The sequence below is a fragment of the Hypomesus nipponensis genome, chromosome 22, assembly GCF_054491055.1.
Source record: "Hypomesus nipponensis isolate SF chromosome 22, ASM5449105v1, whole genome shotgun sequence".
NCBI lineage: Eukaryota > Metazoa > Chordata > Actinopteri > Osmeriformes > Osmeridae > Hypomesus > Hypomesus nipponensis.
The window spans coordinates 1,610,679-1,632,823 of NC_140382.1; the positions used below are offsets into that span (position 1 = coordinate 1,610,679).

Below are 22,145 nucleotides of genomic sequence, written 5' to 3' on the forward strand. Positions count from 1 at the left end.
CCAGGCTATCAAAGAGTAGGCCTACGTTTAATTTCAATAAAATAACAAAACACTTTACATATATATTATTACATAAACATAAACATTTTCCCATACTCTTGACCACTTCCTTCCTCCAGTAGTATCATTATTATCTCTGCTCCTTAAATAACAATTTTCCTCTGGCAATGTGTGATTTGTCTTGAGAAGAGCGCCAAAACTTCGAACCAGTTCGTGACGTTGGAAGCTTTGAATCAATCACGTGGTTGTCGTAATTTAGCACAAGCCACACGCCCCACCCCTACATTGCAGTGCAGTCGGCGTTTGCGAGAGGCAAGAGGCGCACGAGCGGGGTTCTTACAGTATTCACTTACCTACCTCAAGCTTGTAAATTGAAATGTTTTGTTAGTGAAATGTTATCATCAAACACAGTAGACAATTTACTATCTAGATATGTAATGGATGAATTATACTGATATATTGTTGTTTGTCCTTGCTAACTTAAGCGAGCGAGATATAGCCATTTGGTTAAGATGGTCAATAACAAGGATGATAGCTAGCTCGTATTTGGTTATGTTATTTAGCTAGCTAGTAAGCATTAGCTAGGTACATGCTTATCATGCTAGATAGAAGAGTTATTTCGTCAGTGAGATGTTAATGTTAGTGTGGCTATGGAAGCTTGTCACCTAGCTAGCCTAGTCAGCTGAACTACGGCAGTGAATTTGTCATAGTTTCCAGCTAGTTAGCTGTGTTGTCATGGTTTGCAATTTGTTGGCTTTAATGCTTGTTGAAATCTACCGGACACCTATGAAATGTATCAGTTCCCGCTAATTATAACAGTTTGTCTCGTAGAATACCATGTCACGTCCAAGTACTGCCTCACCCAAACCAGCTAAGTGTCAGACCAAACAAGCTGGGGCACCAGGCAGGGGTAAAGGGGTGAAAGACATTCGTATTGATGAAGAAGTTAAGATTGCTGTCAGTATTTCTTTGGAGAGGTTTCAATACAGCGATCAAAATGGTAAGAAAATATTTTCATACACTTGATAAGATGGGCAGTGCAAAGGTAGGCTATACTGCACACCATTATGATGACTTAATTTTGCAGAAATGGAGTTTCCCTCATCCTTGTCCAGCACGGAACGGGCTTTTATTCATCGCTTGGCCCAATCCTTGGGATATGTCTCTAAAAGCCGAGGGTTTGTTTTCCAATGTCTGTTTGTTTTCTGAATAGGCTACTGTTTTGGAGAAAAGTACATTCACATTGTTACAGGTGACGTAACAAGAGTTCAGATATTCCTGAATAAAAGATGTTCGCTTGCTTTGCCAATGAGTTTAACTTTCTGTGAACATAAAGAAGCTTTACAACTGTGTTGGCCTACATTATTACTGCATAATTGTAAATGTAACTTTTAGTTGTACTTCTACTGAATGACTAACATTTTGTCAACATATTTTATTACCCCTTTAGGAAAGGATCTTGCAGGACCCTCACTATCAGGAAAAAGGAGGGCTTGGAAAAAGCCCAGTCCATCATGATTTTGAACTTTTCTCACAATTCAAAACATGTGGTGCGTAGCCTCTTGCAGAGGTTCCCCATCACCAATAAAGAGCGCATCGACCTGCTGCCTCGCACAGAGAGAGGCTTGTCGGTGGCAATGGAGACCGGTAAGTGTGGATATTTGCCATACTACAAGGTTGCTAAATGCCTCGAACAGGTGCTCCGGGGTTTGCTTCTTCTGTTTAAGCAAATCCCCAAATTAAGACGCAGCCTTTTATCTCAACTCTCCTCAGAGAACAGTCGTGACAAAAACAGGACGAGCGGACGCCTCAACAATGGTATCCCCCAGATACCTCAAAGGAGGGCGCGCTCTGAGCTGGACTTCTTCCGTTGCTCACTACCCGTGTATGAGCGCCAGGAAGAGATCGTCCAGGTCATTAAAGACAACCGTGTGGTCTTGGTGGTCGGTGAGACGGGCTCTGGGAAAACCACCCAGGTGAGGAGGCAGGCAAGAGATGTTTGAACTGCGTGCTCTTCAGATGCTGGGATCTGTTCAGATTACCTCTTAAGGCTTTCTTCTTTTGTAGAAATAACCTGTTTTGTGCTCATAACCTGTTCAGTCACTTTAGATAGAAAATAACAGAGAAAGGAAGGTATTTTTTAGAGAACTTAAAACATTGTTTGGGATTTGGTCAAACTGAGGGATAGAGCCTTGTTCATCAGATGTATGTGTTGCTTTATTTAAGGTCTTAAACCATGCTATATAGTTGTGGTTTAGTGTTCTAAATTGATTCCTCACAGATTTGTCAGAGAATTCAATGATGTTCTACAACCTGCCTTTTATTTTAGTTGAATTCCATTGTTAGCTTTAACCTGACTGAAAACGGCTGTGTTTTGTTCAAGATTCCACAGTTCCTTTTGGATGACTGCAGTAAGAACGGAATCCCCTGTCGGATATTCTGCACCCAGCCCAGGCGTCTTGCAGCCATTGCTGTAGCAGAGAGGGTGGCAGCAGAGAGGGGAGAGAGCATTGGTCAAACCATTGGCTACCAGATCCGCCTTGAAAGCAGGTAATGTCATAGAGGAAGAATGTCACCATGTCATCTACAATCAATTATCGGTTTAGCAAAGATGGCATTTACTTTAAAGATTCCAGTTTTATTGATAGGTCTATCCCCTTTCTACAGTTTCCTAGTCAAAGTGGTTTATTTGTCACATGCACCAAATAGCGTAGCGTCATCAGGACAGTAACATTCTTGTGACCTGGCAAACATCATCTATGTAGCATCAATATAAATATATAGCATACAGCATAAAAAAATATAAAGAGAGTTGAAGCTAAATCAAACAAGCAAACAAGTTATTTCCTGTTATCTGCTTGAAAATTGTAATCATATGTATTTTTTTTTATTGCAATTTCACTACATTTTATAGTACTCCAATTATTTCCACAATCTTTTACTACATTATTGTACTTAAGCTTAGCTCCTTGATAAGGGACCTCTATGTTTTGCTTCCAGGGTTTCTCCCAAGACATTGCTGACCTTTTGCACCAGTGGGGTCCTGCTGAGGACCCTAATGGCTGGAGATGCCACACTTACCACAGTCACACATGTCATTGTAGTGAGTGTTTAAGGCTAAAGGGGCCATCTAGCTAGCCTAGACATATGAAAGAATTAAGTGTCGGACACAATTAAAAAATCTGGTCTTTAATATGTTTCTTTAGATGGAAAGTTTGTAAATGTATAAAGACACACCATTTATTAACAAAACATTCCTACAAATTATTGCTTATACTTACTGTCTTCTGCCATATCAGGATGAGGTTCACGAGCGGGACGGCCTAAGTGACTTTCTGTTGACCAAAATGAGGGACATGCTCCAGAAAATGCCCACCCTGAAGCTCATCCTTTCCAGCGCTGCCCTGGATGTGGACCTTTTCCTCCGATACTTTGGCTCCTGCCCCGTCATCCACAGTATGTCAGACTTTATCTAGGGTCTATTATCTGCCATTGATAAAATATATGATAAAAAATGTATAAAGTACAATTATTATTAATCTAAAACAATAGGTAACTCCTATATTAATTTGAAAAGTGTACAGTGTGAAAAGGTTGGCGCGGGGCTCTGTTTTTTTTCTGTAAAGTCAAAGGACGGCCATTCGAAGTCAAGGAACTCTTCCTGGAGGACATCTTGAGAACCACCGGTTATGCAAACAAAGACATGATGAAATACAAGAAAGAAATTCAGAGGGGTAACTACCAATAAGTATTTGTGTTTGGCTGATAAACACTACAAATAGTATCTTCACACTCGATCATATTCCAGGACCCTACTTTCTTGACTTTTCCCAGATATGTGTGTTTTATCACCCAGTATTTTTGGGTGTTAAAAATCACACTGTGAAAGCTCATTTAAGGCTGTTTTGCTCATGTTATGGTTTAATTGCTGCCAGCTGCACATTCTGCATTGTTTCGATGTTGATTTGAGAACCGGGCACTCTGCAAAGGTAATATTTTGCATGTGTCTTTTTTATAATCCAACAGAGTGCAGTAGGCTACAAATGAACTTATGCGATTAACAAAGGCATTCGCAATTAAATGAAACTAAGCGAAATATATTTGGGAGTTTAGCAGGCTACTTGTAAATAATTCACTGGACAGATGAGACAAGACACTGCACCCTTATATATATATATATATATATATATATATATATATCTATATCTATATCTATCTATATCTATCTATATCTATCTATAGATAGATAGATAGATAGATAGATAGATAGATAGATAGATAGATCTAGATCTATAAATACATTTATAGATATAAGAATTCCTTTCTAGATCTAGATATAGATATATCTATCTATATATATATATATATATAGATATAGATATATATATATATAGATATATATATATATAGATATATATAGATATATATATAGATATATATAGATATATATATATATATATATAGATATATATATATATAGATATATATATATATATAGATATATATAGATATAGATATCTATATCTATATCTATATCTATATCTATATCTATATCTATATCTATATATATATATAGATAGTAGTGCTGTCAAACGATTAAAATATTTAATCGCATTAATGTCATAGTTAACTCGCGATTAATCACAATTAATCGCACATTTTTATCTATTCTAAATGTCCCTGATTTCTTTTTGTCCTAATCTTTTTTCAAATGTTAATGCTCTTATCAACATAGAAAAGTGGTTCGGATTGCTTTGTGCAAATATTTTTTTTATTGAAAACAACATTGAAATCGCCTGGCTTTGACGAGGGGGCAGAGAATTCGCATCAGCTGTGTGCTTGGCCATCAAGTGGTATTTCAGACTGGACGTGCTGCGATGATAGCTCAGTTTACAACGACAAAACACACAGATCACTGGTCTTGTCAATAGAACCATTTGGCAACTTTTTAAAAGCAAACTTTCCATTCAGAATCTTATTGGCATCCATTTCGGCATCTCGCGCTCGTCATCCACTCAAAACGTAACGTTAGCCTACTACCAGAGAATGTCTAATATCCGTAAACGGGCTCTGCTACTACTCTTTAGCCAGCTCGCAAGTCAAACGAGTGTTTGGCGTGCCTGTTGTTTTGTTTCCGGTCTAGCTAGATCCGGTGTGGTGTTGTATTTTTTCTAACGTCTGTAGTTGTTGCAACAGCATGTGAAAAAAAACTACAAAGTTTGCTAGACCAAAAAGAGCGTTAATCGCGCGATAAAATAATTGACGCCGTTAATTTGGGTTTGCGTTAAACTCACGCAGTTAAACTGACAGCACTAATATATATATATATATATATAGCTGAATCCATTTAACTTAAGTAAATGTATTTATGTATGTCAAAATGACGTTTTCGTAAAGACGAATACCACATATATATTTCCGAACACCACATTTTCTTCTGTGCTGTATTTATTTCCAATCTTGCATGCAAGCCAGAGGGGCCTGGTTATCTTCAGACCAAAGCAGCTGCACAAGATCGAAGGCAGAAAGGGACACCTGGATTCGAGAGATGATGGAAAACACAAGTGGTGTCAGAGATGGCATGCTGGCCTTACTAGATCAAATTGATCAGCATGGCTTGTCAGGGGATATCATTTTAGCACACTGAAGATTTTGTAGAGGAACTTGGACGGATAAGTGCTCTACATAACATAGACATTGATCAGTCTTAAATAGTTTAAGACTAATCGAGCACTGTGTTTGTGTGCAAGATGTACAGGTAGTAGGAATGGGCGATATAAACGATATGCAATATAAACGATAAAAATTGGCCTACGATAGAGATTTAAATTCTATTGCATCGCGATAATGCATGTAGGACGCAATCTACCTGCGAAATTTAGAGAGACGAGCTGCAACGCATCATTGTGTTAATCATCTTGAGTAGCTATGGCTGAAAGCGAAAGCTGGTGAAAAAGACCGGTGCAACATCCATTATTTGGACTTGATTTGGATTTAAGTTGTCCGACGAGCAGCAGCAAACTACTGGGGAGGGTCGTTACACAGAACGTTACACAAACTTTTTAAAATTAAATATATATGTATTATATTCTCTCCTACTCTTTCTTAAAAGTGTAACTAATCTATCTCTTTCTCTCCCTGAACCTGTCTTTCTGCTTGAGCAGCACTGGTTGAAACCTCAAAATATTGTAAACAATTTCTGTATATATGCAGGTAGCAACGCTTGTGCTAATTAAGTATTTGGTCGGCTACATTTTCATATGAAATGTTATGTTCTACTAGCCAATTGCCTACTTTTAGCGATTCACTGTATTTCCAAGCCCTGATAGTGTAACTGAGACAACACAATAAATAATTCCTCTTTCAATAAGCCCCCGTTGAATGGAACGCCGAGTTAGTCAAAATTAAATAAATAAATAGATAAATACATACATAAATATGGATATGAAATAAAACAAAGATGAAAATAAATATAGCATTATATAATTATATAGCTGAATCCATTGACCAACATCAATAAATAAATACATTTATTTATTTCATAATGACGTTTTTGTAAAGACTATTTGTTTCATGGGACTTTTATTTCCTAAAACCACCTTTATTTATTTTGAGACCTTTACACACCACATTTATTTCCACACCACATTTATTTATGTGCTGTATTTATTTCCGATCTCGCATGCAAATGAGAGGGGCGTGGTCATCTTCAGCCCAACCCAGCTGCACACAAGATCGAAGGCAGATAGGGACACCGAGATTCGGTAGATAATGGAAGACATCAGCCTTGTCAGAGATCGCATGCTGGCCTTATAGATCAAATTGATCAGCATGGCTTGTCAGGATATATTATTTTGGCACACATAGTACATTTTGTAGAGGTACTTGGGCGGATAAGTGCTCTACAGAACATAGATATTGAAGTGTTAAACAGTTTGAGACTTATCGAGCACTGTTGGTGTGCAAGATGTACAGGTAGTGGGGGATGATTAGTGCCAGGTAATGTTAGCTAACACAGCTATCAACTGTCGCTATGCCTAACAAAGAAGACAATCACTGCCATCGCTACATCGCTCTGCTATAATGTGGATAGCTAGGTCGATAAGGCACCTAGCTATAACTATCTCAGCGTCACCATTATGCCATGCCGGTATTACCATTTAGTGAGATGAGACCTGAAGTGAAGCCAGACCATTCCAGACATTACCCATACCTTTGGATTTACAGTACTGCTTGAAATTGAAGTCAAGTTGTTTAAAGTTGCAACTAACCAAGACGTGTCCAGACCGAGACCCATTCAACACGGTACACAATACCCAAACCCAGATATTATAATTTATGGAATTATTCAATATTAAATCAAACCACTACCGCTAGACTCGTTTTAATTATCATTCGTGACAAAACGGGTTAGCTGAAATGGCCACACTTATGTCGTCCTTTTATTTCGCCAGCTAGCTAGCCGGCTAGCCAGCCACTTGGCCTACAGTTGCCAACTGAGACCGGTGATAGCCAATATACCACCTAGGAAGACGTAGTGATGGCAGTGTTGTTAGCTTTGAAGACGAGTTGCACGTCACACGAGCGAAAGCAATGTTTACAAAGGTAACTTCAGCGCTACCTCGTAGCTATCAAAGACCAAGTCCCCAGACGTAGGCTAGTTGGTCACCGCCATCATTCCCATTGGGAACCAATGACAAAAAGGCAGAGACGACACAGACATTATGGGCAAAGCTTGTCTACATTGTATGCTTTTCGGCAGTGCGATGCCACTGTCACCCCGCATACAGGTAGCATAGTACCTAGGAATCTAGGTGTGCAGCTGCGTTGGTCTGAAGATAACCATGGCCCTCTCGTTTGCATGTGAGATCAGAAATAAATACAGCACAGAAATAAATGTGGTGTGGAAATAAATGTGGTGCGTAAAAGTCTAAAAAAATAAATAAATGTGGCATTAGGAAATACAAGTCCCATGAAATAAATAAATGTTGTTTTACAAAAACATCATTTTGAAATAAATTTATTTATTTATTGATGTCGGTAAAGGGATTCAGCTATATAATTATATAATGCTATATCTATATATTGCCATCTTTGTTTTATTTCAGAGTTTTTCATAGCCATATTTGTATGGCATATGTATGTATTTATCTATTTATTTATCTATTTAATTTTGGCCAACTCTGCGTTCCATACCATTCTAGTGTTGAGCATTACATTTGCTGCACGGTCTGTAGAGATTTTGGGACTGAGACACTTTTTTTGTTCTAAAACTGGGATATACGCAGCTTTGAAATATAAGCCGGACAAAATACAAGCCGCGGTTTTATTTCAAAAAAATACTGTAAACGCTGCTCTTGAATAAATGCCGCACCAAAAGACAAAATTGTGTGATAAATGACGCCCTCGATTGAAACGCAGCCAACGATAAAAATCTATCCAATCCACCCATAAAAATCAGAAAACTGTTATTTAATTGGTTAAATTAAAATGTAGTATTTATTACACAAATAAATCACAAGTGTACTATAATTCCCTCAAAGCACTTTCAGGCACAAGTGTCTTTCTTGCTACAGGTTTATTGTAAACTTCTTCTCCAAATCCACGGTGAAAACTAAACCCACAGTAACGAGACCTCATTAGCTTAATATAAATATACAATGACATGCGCAGGATGTAAATAACGTTTAACTTCTGTAAAGTAAAATACGGACAAAACATACTTCGTTGGCTGCATACTGTACACAAGGGAATAGAGGTTTCCTTAGATCGCTAGGATCAGCTATAAAAACCTTAAACTTTTATCGGAGCATTAAATTGTCCGTGCTTCGCTTGCCGTTAGCTTGTTGACTCACAAGCGTTCCAAGGCCTTCACAATAACGGCACTGTACTCTTACCAAATAAAGTTACTTAATAATACTGAATGCAGTCATATAATTCTAAATTATGACATTGGTTGAAAACAAATGATACATTATTATTATGTAATTGCGACAATTACATGTACAATATAGCGGGGTTGCTGACTTCACCACTCGCAAATTCACCATTCATCAACCCCAAGTTCGCATGCTACAAATCTGTTGCTGATGGGGAATGCTTTCTGCACAGCTTTCTGTTTGAAAGCCAGAGTGTAAGAACGTTTGGGCTAGGGATGGGCGTGGTTAATCGAATATCCGGATATCCTAAAGTTAGTATTCGAATACCTTTTTCGAATACTTATGAGCGTAGTTGAATAAAAAACAATTTTTTTTATGAAAAAGCGTCGCGTTGTGAATTCTAATAGTTGTGACGTTAGAAATGATGAAAACCATCAAAAAAGGTAGGCTACGCCTGCGTTCTGCTGCGAGTCTCCTTTCATTTCATTTGGCGCTACAAGAAGCATAGTGTCCTGGCTAAGCAGTAGGCTACATCGCAGCAACCTCAGTTCCTGCAGTCTTTTCTACGCCGGCCTGCTTGTAAATCGACTCCGTACTCGCCTCTCCCTTGAGCATGTTTACATGCTCATTTTCCTGAATAAAAATGCGTATGGCTAATGCAGTTGTGGCTTATTTATTTTCTCACCAGTAGCCATGTAGAGCTAGCGTAATCGGCTGTTTATGTTTGCATTGTGTGGTGGCGCACCGTATCCTATAGGATTCCGGTTCCAAGTTAATATTAAAGTTAATATGCAATATTTCTCCATGTGTCTTTTGTTTTTATTGAGCATAGCCTACCCAATGTGTTTAATTTAGTCCAATGTAGCCTACTTTTTATTTCACATAATAGGTCGCTGTTCCGCCAAATTAAGAGCCTACGTCTGAAGACGCTGCGTTTTTTCAAGTTCATTGCCTTTTCGTCATGTTAATAAATTGATCTGTCCTTTGTTTTCTTTATTCAACCCTTATTTAATAGCTTAACAGTCCCAATTATTGCCAGAATGTGTGGTTAAAGACCGACTAACATGCACAATTTGATTAACATGCACAACAACGATTTCATAAAGGCAAATGGTTAACATTAAAATCATAACAATCATAGTTTTGGATCCAACAATTGTTTTCATCCAAAAATACAAGTAGTAAGATATAAACAATCTTATTATTTAACAAAGTCTGAACACAACAGACAGCATTATTAGCAGTATTGAAAACAGAGTTGCATCAATCCTCTGAGTTGCTGGCCCACTGTTTGCATTTTCCGCGGCAGGTGTTGTTGTTAACAGCTAAAGTTGGTAGCATTCCCAACGTATTTAATTTTGGTGTGATAGGCTTTGGATATTGCATGCGATTTATCCAGTTGCTTCCCAGCCTGTTGGTAAAATCCTAAATTCATTTCCATATCTCCGCTTTTAAAACGCTTTAAATGTTTAAGGACGATCTCACAACCACCCTCAGCCATTTAGCTGCGGCACGTATGCGAATAGCGACAAATGACGTCAGGTAAATGAGACTAGTAGACAGATCTAAATGAAACGGTTTAGGCTACTGAGAATGTTATTTTTCATTAGAATTTTATGCCGCAGCTGGAAAACTAACGAGCGACATCATTCCGTTATAATCGATTATGGTCGGCCACTGCATCGATGCAGCATCGTCCATGTCCGCATCGCGATGCATTGATTATCCAATTAAACACCTATAGTTATGTTGATGAAAATGTTTTCTGTTAAATTGTCTTACAACAAACATCTAGACATTTAGTTCATAATAGAAGTAATTACATGCATGGTTGAGCCAGTTGTCATAATTGTAGGCCTAATTCACCATACACGCTGGCATGTACAGTTCTGCCGACCAAGGAGGCTAAACTGCCGTGCAAAAGCAAAAGACCGTAACTTCAATTTTGTCAAATGATTTTAAATTTTTCGGAACAGTTAAGGTCTACTTTGTCATGTGGCCAAATATCTTAAATTCACTCGTCTGTTTTTCAGAGAAAATGGGTTGTTGTCTTCACCGTAACTTCCAAAAGCCTGCTTTGACTTTAGAAAGCCAATGCAGAATGCCGTAACATCAGTTACGGTTCTTTGCCTTTGTTTTGCGGCACTCAAAAACGTTCAAATGGAGTTACGGTTTCACTTTAACTAATACGTAACCTAGCAACAACAAACAAATCTAGCATTAGCCTAGCCTACTCGCTGGCATTCAACACAAATCATCCCAAACATGAGTCGTTTAAGTATCCTACCCTGGCACTTAAATCAAAAACACTTGTCTTGTGACAGGTATCCACGTGTATGTTACATTGGCTTATAATATACAGAGTTTATATTGTGATAAGCAACTAAGTGAGCGAAGAAACGGAAGTTACTGTATTTTGCCTTGGCATGACCACTTACTATAGACTATAGTATACTACCGTAACTTCAAAATAGGGGTCAAAAGTGTAGTTTAGATTTAAAAAAATCTAATTTAGATCATGTGTAATCACTAAAATATCAAACTGCTAGATTCAGTGTCCTAACTAAAATACATTTGGCAGGACGACTACTTTGAAAGTGCAAAAACCTTTTGAAGTCGTTTTCCTCAGTTCTACACTTCGGCGAGTTACGGTCTTTTGCCTGTGTAGGGCAGTAAAGTGGTAGGAATAGTGCCCCTGTCTGTGATGCAGCTGGTGATTATAATGTTGTAGTTTATTTTGTGTTGAGTATTGTGCACACTTGCTATGTGCAGTCAGTTTTTACATCAGTAAACACTAGGGATGGGCATAATTAATCGACGATCGATTATTGATCATTAAGAATTTTGTCGATTACATGATTTGTTCATCGATAAAACTAATGCGTGTTCTGTTGCCTAGTGTGAGTCTTGAAGGAATGCAATGGATTTCGCTATGTGGCAGCAATGAAACATTTTACCAAACAAAGCCAATGTTTGGAAAAGTATGTTTCAAAATTAAACATAAAGAGGTCACGGTGAAGTGTAGCGTGAGACCATTTTGACTTAAAAATTACTTTGTTCACTGCCAACACTGCAAAGCTGAGTATAAATACAACTCCTCCACGACTCAAATGATGTACAACTTGAACAACGTACATCCAACCCTGGTTAGTGGCGTTGCATCCTGCTCTCGGTGTTAGCACGGAGGAGCAGCGATGCATAACGAGCAGAGAAAATTACCCAACGGAGCTGCAAGTCTATCGAGATGGATATGCTACCCTTAAGTATTGTTGAGGGCAAAGTTTTTTATGAAACTTTGTTAATTAGCCGGAAAACAACAGGTCAGTTGTGTGCGGCTCCGCTTCTAGGAGTTACAGAAATAGTTCAGGGTTCCCGCAGAGTTTTAAAAAGTCTTAAAGGTGACATGACATGAAAACTTCATTTTATGAGGTTATTTAACATTAATATGAGTTCCCCTACCCTGCCTTTGGTCCCCCAGTGGCTAGAATTTTCGATAGGTCTAAACAAAGCCCTGGGTGTTCTTCTCTGCCTTTGACAAAATGAAGGCTTAAACGCTCTGTTTGAAAATCTCCAAGTGACGTAGATACGAGAAAGGTTACCTCCCCTCTCTCTGCTTTGCCCGCCCAGATCATCTGGCCCGCCCATTAGAAACTGAGCTACAGTACCACCGTGCAAGGGCAAGTGCGATATCGGTTTTTCCTGGAGAGATCATGGCGAGCAAACAAACGAAGCACAACAGTTGCTCAGTGCTTGGATGTACAAATGCAAGCTCAAATCTTTATTTAATTCCTTCATCCGAGCCTCTGAACAACCAATATCTAAATTTTATTTTCGCTGGAAATGCGCCGACACAACTTCCCAAAGTTTTGCATGTCTGCGCCAAACATTTCAGCCACTACTGTTTCCTCAACTTGAGCCAACACAAAGCTGGCCTTGCTGAAATTAAATTCTGGATAATTACTAAATCTCCTTGGTCAAGCTACAAAACTTAGACAAGTAAGTTAACTAACGCTATATAATTGTGTTGCTTTACTGTACATTGTTACCTACCCTTAGAATGTGGCTGTAACATTAGCTCTGCAGCTAACAGCTGAGTGAGTTACTGTTGCTAACGTACAAACCCTGTAACGCCAGTGTTGTACACTTCTTTGTTATTTGGATAACCGTTATGCTGTTGGTGTTATGGCGTGCGCGATATGAAATTATTATGAGTGTACACCTCTGCAAACCAGGGTGATCAGATGAGAAGGGGCAAATTCGAAGCATTTTACAGCAACGGGGCTACGAGCCAGCTGAGTTACTGTCGCTAATGTAAAGGTAGATGGCATCAAGTGTGTGTGTGAATACAAATGCTGTAACGCCAGTGTTGTACACTTCTTTGTTATTTGGATAACCGTTCTGCTGTTGGTGTTATGGCTCGCGATATCCGCCTTTCTCCACATTGAAATGAATGAGTGTGCACCTCTGCAAACCAGGGTGATCAGAAGAGAATGGCTAAATTTTAGGCATCTTACAGCAACGGGGGCTACGAGCCATTGCGATACATCCGTTGTAAACATTAGCGCATGTTGCAGCCCCTCTCCTCCTCATTAGCATTTAAAGCTACAGACACAGAAACAGCGCGTTCTGAGGAAAGCTGATTGTGGGACTACTTGTACTGGCTATAATTCTGCACCATGGCTGAATTTCGGGAAAGAGACTTCAGATACAGTATTAGGGGACCACTAAGGCCTATATAAAAGCATCCAAAAACAGCATGTCATGTCACCTTTAAAGTCGGAACTTTTAAATTTAAGGCCGTAAAACGTCTTAAACGTCCATATCTTCATCTGAGGTCTTCAATTTAATTTAGTCAGGTCTTAAAAAGGTTTTACCCTCGTTAATTTCCAGAAACGCAGGCTGCAGAAAGTTATTACAAGGTAGCAAAAAAGTATTGAGTTGTAACCTACAAAGCGAGTCTTTGCTACAAACAAAACCAGCAGAACTCTGCCCTCAGAAAGTTAGTTCGGTGTGTTGTATTTCTTTCTGGAGGATATTGGTGTTGGTACGTACGCGGTGATAAAACTGTAAATCCCATGATAACTGCAATACCTGCATGCAAAATACGTCTGCGCTTCCTCAGAGTTTGTTCTAATTCGGCTACGTGTGGAAAAAGGGAAAGTACTTTCAACGAGACACGAGTTGCGTTAGACATGGACAGACTTCATGCAGCGCCGCAGCCAGCTGCAGACGACGCCGGCGCTGCATAAAGTCGAATGCACCTATGGCTAGATCACAGCGATTTCCGTTGTTGGTTACAAGCAATACCCAGCTCCAAGTACGAGGCTCGCTGCAAACTTTGCCCCAAAAATATTAAATTTGGTTACTAATGTGATTGTTTTATCTGTAAATTAAATGCATGCTTAAAAAAAAATAAAAAAAAGAATTCCATTCATAGAAATTACATGTTTTTTTCAGAATGTCTTTTCAATTTTTTCTTTTTTTGGGCAATGCGTTGTGTAGGTCTTAATTTGCAATCTTTAAGGTCTTAAAATGTCTTAAAAATGTCTTAAATTTGACTTACTGAAACCTGCAAGAACGCTGTAGTTGTTCTTCTAGTAATAGCTACAGATCTCAATGCGGAAACAGTTTTTTCTAATTTCAGTGCATTTTAATATAGCCTATAAATAGTGAATTTTAATATAAAAATGTTAATGATTAATCGAAAAGTGATCGTTAATTCTACTGACGATCGACTAAGACAATTTAATCGAATGCTCATCCCTGGTTAACACATACATTTATTAGTGCTGTCAGTTTAACGCGTTATTAACGGCGTCAATTTTTGTATCGCGCGATTAACGCTCTTTTTGGCCTAGCAAACTTTGTAGTTTTTTTTCACATGCTGTTGCGACAACTACCGACATTAGAAAAACGACAACACCACAACGGATCTAGCTAGACCGGAAACAAAACAACAGGCACGCCACACACACTTGTTTGGCTGGCGAGCCGGCTAAAGAGTAGTTGCAGAGCTCGTTTACGGATATTAGACATTCTCTGGTAGTAGGCTAACGTTACGTTTTGAGTGGATGGCGAGCGCGAGACGCCAAAATGGATGCCAGTAAGATTTTGAATGGAAAGTTTACTTTCAAAAAGTTGCCAAATGGTTCCATTGACAAGACCAAAGTGATTTGTGTGTTTTGTCATTATAAACTGAGCTATCATCGCAGAATGTCCAGTCTGAAATACCACTTGATGGCCAAGCACACAGCTTATGAGAATTCTCCGCCCCCTCGTCAAAGCCAGGCGATTGCAATGTTGTTTTCATTAAAAAAGATATTTGCACGAAGCAATCCGAACCACTTTTCCAAAAAGAAAAAAAGAAATCAAGGGATAAAAAGAAATCAAGGAACATTTAGAATAAATAAAAATGTGCGATTAATCGCCAATTAACTGACATTAATCGCGATTAAACATTTTAATCGTTAAACATTTATGTAACAAAATGCACTGATCTAAACTGAAAGTATATACACTTTATATTGTTGTTTAGTTAGCTAGCCAGCATTTCACCCCTTTGAAAACAGCTGATTCAATGTTATGCCAGCAGTCAGCACTAACCTGGCCATATAAGTTGTAAAAGTAAATTTGCTTCTAAATATTTAAACAGAATTTCCCTATTTTCCTCTCTACAAACTCTGGTGCGTTAAGCGCATAGTTTAATTTCAGAAATAGTTCCTTTGTTAATTGCATTAGTTCATTGACAAAACAAAATTCACTACATTTTGGCAGCAAATTATTTTTGGGAAATGTCAATACTTATCCAAACAACGTCACCATTGAATTATAAAAAGGACACCTGCAAAAAATGAACTTTGCAGAGAACCCGGTTCTCGAGATGATTGAGAAACTCGCTGAGCTAAAATCCCATTCTCAAAATACACATGCAGACAGGTACATTCTCACACACACCGATTCCTGGCATTATTAGAAAGATAATAGAAAATTGCCTTAATGATGTTCATAACTGACTAGAATAGATGATTTGGAGGTTGAAGAAGGAGCCTCCTTCAGAGATGACAGAATTTCAATTGTAATCAGAATTAGCTTTAATCGCTATGTAAGTTCACACGAACAAGGAATTTACTGTGGCAGGAAGGTGCATAAGATAAACATAAGAATCTTAAATATAAAAAGGACAACAGTCTAAATAATTCTAAAACAATACTATACAATATAAGATATAAAATATAAAATAAGATCTGAAATAAAAAAGGGGGCTGTTATAAGATATGACTGTTGATGGACTTATAACATTTACATTTATTCATTTAGCAGACACTTTTATCCAAAGCGGCTTCCAAGAGAGAGCTTTACAAAGTGCATAGGTCACTGATAATAACAACAAGATAGCCCCAAAGCATTGCAGGTAGCCAAAAACAAGAAGTACACATTGTGAACAACCAAAAAATACGTGCTTAAGGGAAGAAACCATAAGAGCATGTAGTTAAGCAAGTTACAATTAAACAACATGAATCTCTAAGTGCAAGTGTACCTGTAGGAAAGCAACAAAATAGGATTAACTAAAAGATAATACAACAGTTTAAATCAGCTACCACTGACCAACAAGAGCAACAGTCTAAGCAAGAGTCATTGTGATCCTTGAGGAAACTAGCATTGGGTTCAGCAAACCATTCCTAAGTACCGTTGTACCATATGTTATAAATAAGAGTTATAAATATAAACTAGAGAGGGTACAATTTCTGGGGAAATTGTAGGGTGTGCTTGCTTATATCGGTTTCAGATGGGTCTATCCCCTAAAGTTTTTTTTTAAACAAGCTATTGAAACAACGTTTTCACCGGCAGGATTTCAGATGGAATTGCGATTCAACAGTACCATTTGCTAACTAAAAATATGTCCCCAAAAACATAAATAAGCTTGACATTTATTTACGGGGAAAATGTATGGCTAAATTTTAAAGAAGTTTGCTGGAAGCGATCATTGTCAATAACTAAATGCGACAATTTGGCCTCAGTTTATAGCCTTGCGTGGAGAAGCTGACCCTGTTAAATTGTGCTACGAGCAAGCTAGCTGCTGTTGCTAGCCAAACTTCACTGAGGGGATTGTTTGAATGCGCCAGAAATGAGAAACGGTCCTTTTGACATAAAGTTTAGTCTATGGCATTGAAGACAGTGACGCACCACACAAGCTTGAGTTTAAATACATTACCGAATGTGACATTACTTACATGTAAGTCTTGATTTGCTTGAATGTATGACACTTGCTAGTACACCACGGCACGATACAATACTCGCCATGAAACGGCATATCTATGCACGTCATATCCATGCGTCGTTGCTAACGTGTGCTGACGTTGTGACGTGAGCACTGAGCTCCCTTTGTGGACACAAGGAACTTTTTGCCACAAAAACATTGTAACCTCTTAAACCGTGCAACGGTAAATCCCAATAGAAGCAATCCAATCGGGACCAAGACGAACATTTTGACACTGACCTTGTGTATTTAGTCCAAATATTAAAGGATCCTTAGGGGTGGGAAAAAATTAAAAGAATAATAAATAAGAAAATACATGTGAGGGAACAAAAGTTGTACTCGCCGAAGGCGTGAGCACACCCAATAAGAGTGTTAATGACAGTAGGAGTTCTTAGCCTTGTTAATGAGACCAGCTGTGGATGGGAAGAAACTGTTCTTATGGCATGAGGTTTTGGTCCTGATGGACCACAGCCTCTTGCCGGATGGAAGTGGCTGGAACAGAGTGTGTACAGGGTGGGAGGAGTTGGCCACAATCAAGGACAACAAGTCCTCAATTTGGCAGAGGATGGACTCAATGATGGCTGTATAGGAGTGCACCATCATTGTCTTTGGCAGGTTGATTTTCTTTAGCTGCCGCAGGAAGTATATCCTCTGTTGTGCTTTCTTGGCGAGGTAGCTGATGTTCAATTCACACTTGAGGTCCTGGGAGAGGATACTGCCCAGGAACTGTCCTGTCAGACAGGAAGTCAGTGATCCACCTGCAGGTGGTGTTTGGCACGTTCAGCTGGGAGAGCTTCTCCTGAAGCAGAGCCGGGATGATGGTGTTGAAAGCAGAGCTGAAGTCCACAAACAGGATCCTGGCGTGGGATGCCGGGGAATCCAGGTGCTGGAGGGTGAAGTGCAGGGCCATGTTTACTGCGTCATCTAAATACCTGTTGGCTCTGTAGGCAAACAGCAGGGGGTCCAGAAGGGTCTGTGATGGATTTGAGGTGTGCCAGAACCATGCACTCAAAAGATTTAATTACCACAGAGGTCTGGATGACAGGTCTGTGTCATCAAGTCTTGTTAGCCTTGGCTTTTTGGGCACTGGGATGATGGTGGAGACAAGCTGGCACATGGCATGTCTCCAGGTAGGTGTTGAAGATGTTGGTGAACACAGGGTACAGCTGGTCTGCACAGTGCTTCAGGGTGGCTGGATAGACATAGTCTGGCTAACTGCTTGGCGGGGGTTCTGCCTCTTGAAAAGTATCTTAACTTCTCCCTCCTGAATGGAGAGAATCGTCTCAGGACCGGACAGTCGTTGGCCAGGCGAGAGTCGTTGATAGTGGGGGGGCTCTGAATCTGGATCTGTCCCCTGAATTTTGATCTGTCCATGATCTGAGACATATCAAGTATCAAAGCCACTGAGAAGAACGGTCATCACCGACTGCATCACAGACTCTCAATGTGGCCGGCCACACTTTATTGTCTTCACTCTCTTCGCACACAACTTCCTCCTTCACAAATAAATTAGTATTTTACGGATCTGGCTGCAATCGATCATTTGAAAAGGGGATGCAACTTTCATACAACAGCCTGAAAGATGCAACCAAAATAATATCCAATAATCTGTCGGGCTAGTTGTAGTAGATAGGTCGCCTATTTGATTGATCAAATGCAACTTTCATTGTTTTTGACAACACTCTAATGCTCTTGCATACACCGCGATCCACACTTGCAACTGGAGTCCCAATGTTACAGTAATGGCCTACATAAAACCACAATAGACATTCTCAATCTCAACCAGTATATTTTCTACTGCCTATTATACACTGCAAGTCTTGTCAAATTGAATAGGCTAAGAATAAACATGAAACATCAAGTAAGCCTAAAGCCTAGGATTTCCAAACTGATTTACACTTGGCTCCCATTTTTGCAATACTTGGACCGTGTCCTAACAATAAATGAAGTTGATGTTTTGCCAGGATAACTGGATGTATTGAGACCATTGAATGTGTATTTAGCAACCATTACGTGTCAGTAACGACGTCTCTGTCTGAAGACTTGGGTCATTTGACCCTATGCGCTATAAGTAGGGAAAACCGGCTCTGAGCTACTCGTGTTAAATGTCACATTTCCATTAGTTGACATTTCTTGCTTTTGTCCTTCTGTCTGTCATCTGTTTGCCCTTGTATGTGTCTCAGAAGAAAAACAGCAGACATCTCTGACAGAGTGGTGTAATGTCCGAGGAAGGGGGTCCCGTAAGGAGTCTCATAGGGAAAGGAGTGCAGGCTCTTCATGTCTCCTCAATGAGAACGACCTTCTGGACGATGGAGGGGACGGAGTCTTCAACCAACATGTAAGATGGAGACAATTCTGTGACCAGGATGTTTTTAATATGGCACGTCAAAGTTTTTCTTCATAAAGTAGTGGATAGGCAGCGCAGTCAGTTGTCAGGCAATAGTAAATTGCCTTCTGAAGAAAAATAAAGGGTTATGTATTTTCTTCATCAGCACAGATGACAACAGAAATTTGTGTTAGTGTCGTAAAGCTACCACACCTTAAATAATATAACAGATGGACACCTTTGTAAATCTGTGTCAGAATGAGAAAGACACAGGGTCTTTGGACCCCTGGCTGCTGAAGGAGATGGACGCCTGCATCTCAGACATCTTTCTGAACCAGGATGCAGACGCCTTTGTTCAGTTGTTCAACCTCATCCTCAGCGAGAACGTCAGTGGTACGGTCACAATAATCTGTCTGTTTTTATGTCATCCTAAACTCCAGCCAGTTTCAGTTTTCTTGTTGTATTAAACTGTTATCAATTATTTTACTTTTGTTAGAAATGAAATGCACTCCATTGGTTAATGAAATAGTTTGTGATCAACCTAAAGTGTGTAATGCTATAGGGAGCCAAGCAATCCTTTTACACTGTTAGTGGGACCATTTGTAAGTACAATCCAGTTTCTGCCTACAATATGATCATCTTGCCTGTTTGTTGGTACAGAACTTTAATTGTAACGGAATTGTGGGTACTACTAAAACTGCAGTTTTGATCTTTATACATAAACACCTGTTCTCCACCCTAGTGGACTACATGCACAGCGAGAAAAGCGCCACTCCCCTCATGGTAGCGGCGAGCCGAGGCTTCATCAGTCATGTTGAGCAGCTGCTCAGTATGGGAGCCAGCGTCAACCTCAAGTCCTCCAATGGCTGGTAAGTCTCGTACAGATTACTTTGACCTGTTGGTAATTTAATGGTTAAGTGTTACATGAATGAGTTGGACCAGATGCAGTGTTTTTATTTCAGGACTGCACAGGACTGGGCCAAGCATTTCGATCAGGTCGAGGCTGTGGATCTACTTGAATCTCACCAGTAAGAGGAGTCTTTGTGACATTACATAAGGCTCTGAGTAAGGAGGATGACCATCTGTAAATCTGAGATTTAAGATGTACACAATCAGTGGCGCCTCTTTTCTTAGATCATAAAGCTGTAATCATGAGCCTTATGCACATGCTGTCATCTATCACAGTCAACACATGCATTTTGTCGAGGACTAGAACCACACATTTTAATAGTCCACTTATCTCTCATATTCCCTGGTTTACTCTTCCTTTATCTCCAGATCATCCCTGGAGTCAGGGAAGCTTGATGAGTTATCTCTGGTGCAGTCAGCCAGCAATGAGCTTAGCGCAGAGGACCAGGAGCTCCTTAAGGTCTACCACCACAGTTTTGATGACGAGAGGGTGGATCTGGACATCATCATGCACCTGCTTCACAACATCTGCACCAGTTCTGATGATGGTGACTGTCAGAAATATTAATCTATCAAGCATTGCACAGTCAGTCGGTGAACAAGTTAAGAAAGCTTTATTGCTTGCGGCCGCAAAGAGACAAAACATCACACGCCATTGCGCTACAAAGTTTTCCGCTAGCATGTTGTGCTAGCTACCTATTGGAACAGCACCGCTCTTGACAATTTATTGGCTAAAACCAAGGCGTGCAGATGTCCCCCTTCTGTCATTGGCTCCCTTGCATAGACCTGGCGCGTGTGTGAGTGTGCGTGTGTTTATGCCATCAACCCTAATTAAAACACAACAGCAGAATCTCCGGTCCGGATGTCGTAAAAGCTGCTTCACATAGGTGTCAAGCAAATGGTCACCAGACCTCAGTCTTCCTTCTAGCTCTGTCAAACAGTATCTCCTTTAAATAAACAAACAAACCCCCCTCTTCTTAGTCCTCAGCCCCAAGATAAGGGTCTTGTATGTTTACCCAGAGTTCAGATTTGGGGGTAAGCCTCTCTTTGCACACAAAGCTAAACGCAGTATCATTTTATACAGAATAAAAGTGTTACATCTTCAATTTTTCCGACAGTGACCTGAGAGCGAGTGAGAACTTGACTTAGTGTCATGCAGAATGATTAGTGATGATAAAAATGTTTTTCTTGTCCAATTATTATATATAGTAAACCGTTATATAATTTTCTTTAAATTCAGAAATCTGTGTTTTGCCTGGTTGTTTTGAACTGATTCTGGTTTAAAATGATTGCCATTAATACAAATGACTGTACCGCCTCTTTGTTTTGACTTAATGTTAACAATGGGCTGTTCCAATTCAGGTGCTGTTTTAATCTTCCTTCCTGGATATGATGAGATTGTTGGACTGAGGGACCGCATCCTCTACGATGATAAACGATTTGTAGATCATTCTCAAAGGTATGAGAGAAGACTGAGAACATATGCTCATCAATTCTGAGGGTGTCTTGTTCCCACCTAAGGCAATTAGACATGGATCTTCAAAACATTGCTAATATGAGAAGATAAACACATCAGAACACATGATGCAATATTTGGAACTGATTTCGAATTGTCTAACCTTTCATAAACTACAGTCTTAATCTGTTGTGCCCTCTCATTTCATATGCCCCAGTATTAGGTATTGAATGTTCAGTATGCTGCAAACCATAAAGTAAATGAACAGAGTTTGCAAATTGGTTTCTGGTGATTGACGATGTTCTCATTGTCATCTGC

General features: G+C 39.4%; 1 protein-coding gene across 6 annotated transcripts in view; it reads left to right on the plus strand.

Moving 5' to 3' along the window:
- Positions 1 to 248: 248 nt before the first annotated feature.
- ythdc2 (YTH domain containing 2) overlaps positions 249 to 22,145 on the plus strand; it is an 84,751-nt gene continuing 62,854 nt past the window's right edge. The window contains exons 1-15 of one of the 6 annotated variants that reach the window (XM_084686266.1): positions 249 to 366; positions 832 to 1,000; positions 1,088 to 1,178; positions 1,451 to 1,647; positions 1,774 to 1,976; positions 2,384 to 2,550; positions 3,001 to 3,103; positions 3,300 to 3,456; positions 3,627 to 3,734; positions 19,320 to 19,474; positions 19,720 to 19,855; positions 20,205 to 20,331; positions 20,425 to 20,490; positions 20,741 to 20,919; positions 21,734 to 21,830. In XM_084686266.1, coding sequence (XP_084542392.1) covers positions 838 to 1,000; positions 1,088 to 1,178; positions 1,451 to 1,647; positions 1,774 to 1,976; positions 2,384 to 2,550; positions 3,001 to 3,103; positions 3,300 to 3,456; positions 3,627 to 3,734; positions 19,320 to 19,474; positions 19,720 to 19,855; positions 20,205 to 20,331; positions 20,425 to 20,490; positions 20,741 to 20,919; positions 21,734 to 21,830 — 1,949 coding nt within the window. In that variant the 5' untranslated portion in view covers positions 249 to 366; positions 832 to 837. Of the gene's footprint in view, positions 384 to 831; positions 1,001 to 1,087; positions 1,179 to 1,450; positions 1,648 to 1,773; positions 1,977 to 2,383; positions 2,551 to 3,000; positions 3,104 to 3,299; positions 3,457 to 3,626; positions 3,735 to 19,319; positions 19,475 to 19,719; positions 19,856 to 20,204; positions 20,332 to 20,424; positions 20,491 to 20,740; positions 20,920 to 21,733; positions 21,831 to 22,145 lie in introns of those variants that run through there. The other 5 variants (XM_084686270.1, XM_084686269.1, XM_084686267.1 and 2 more) reach the window with 5 other exon arrangements.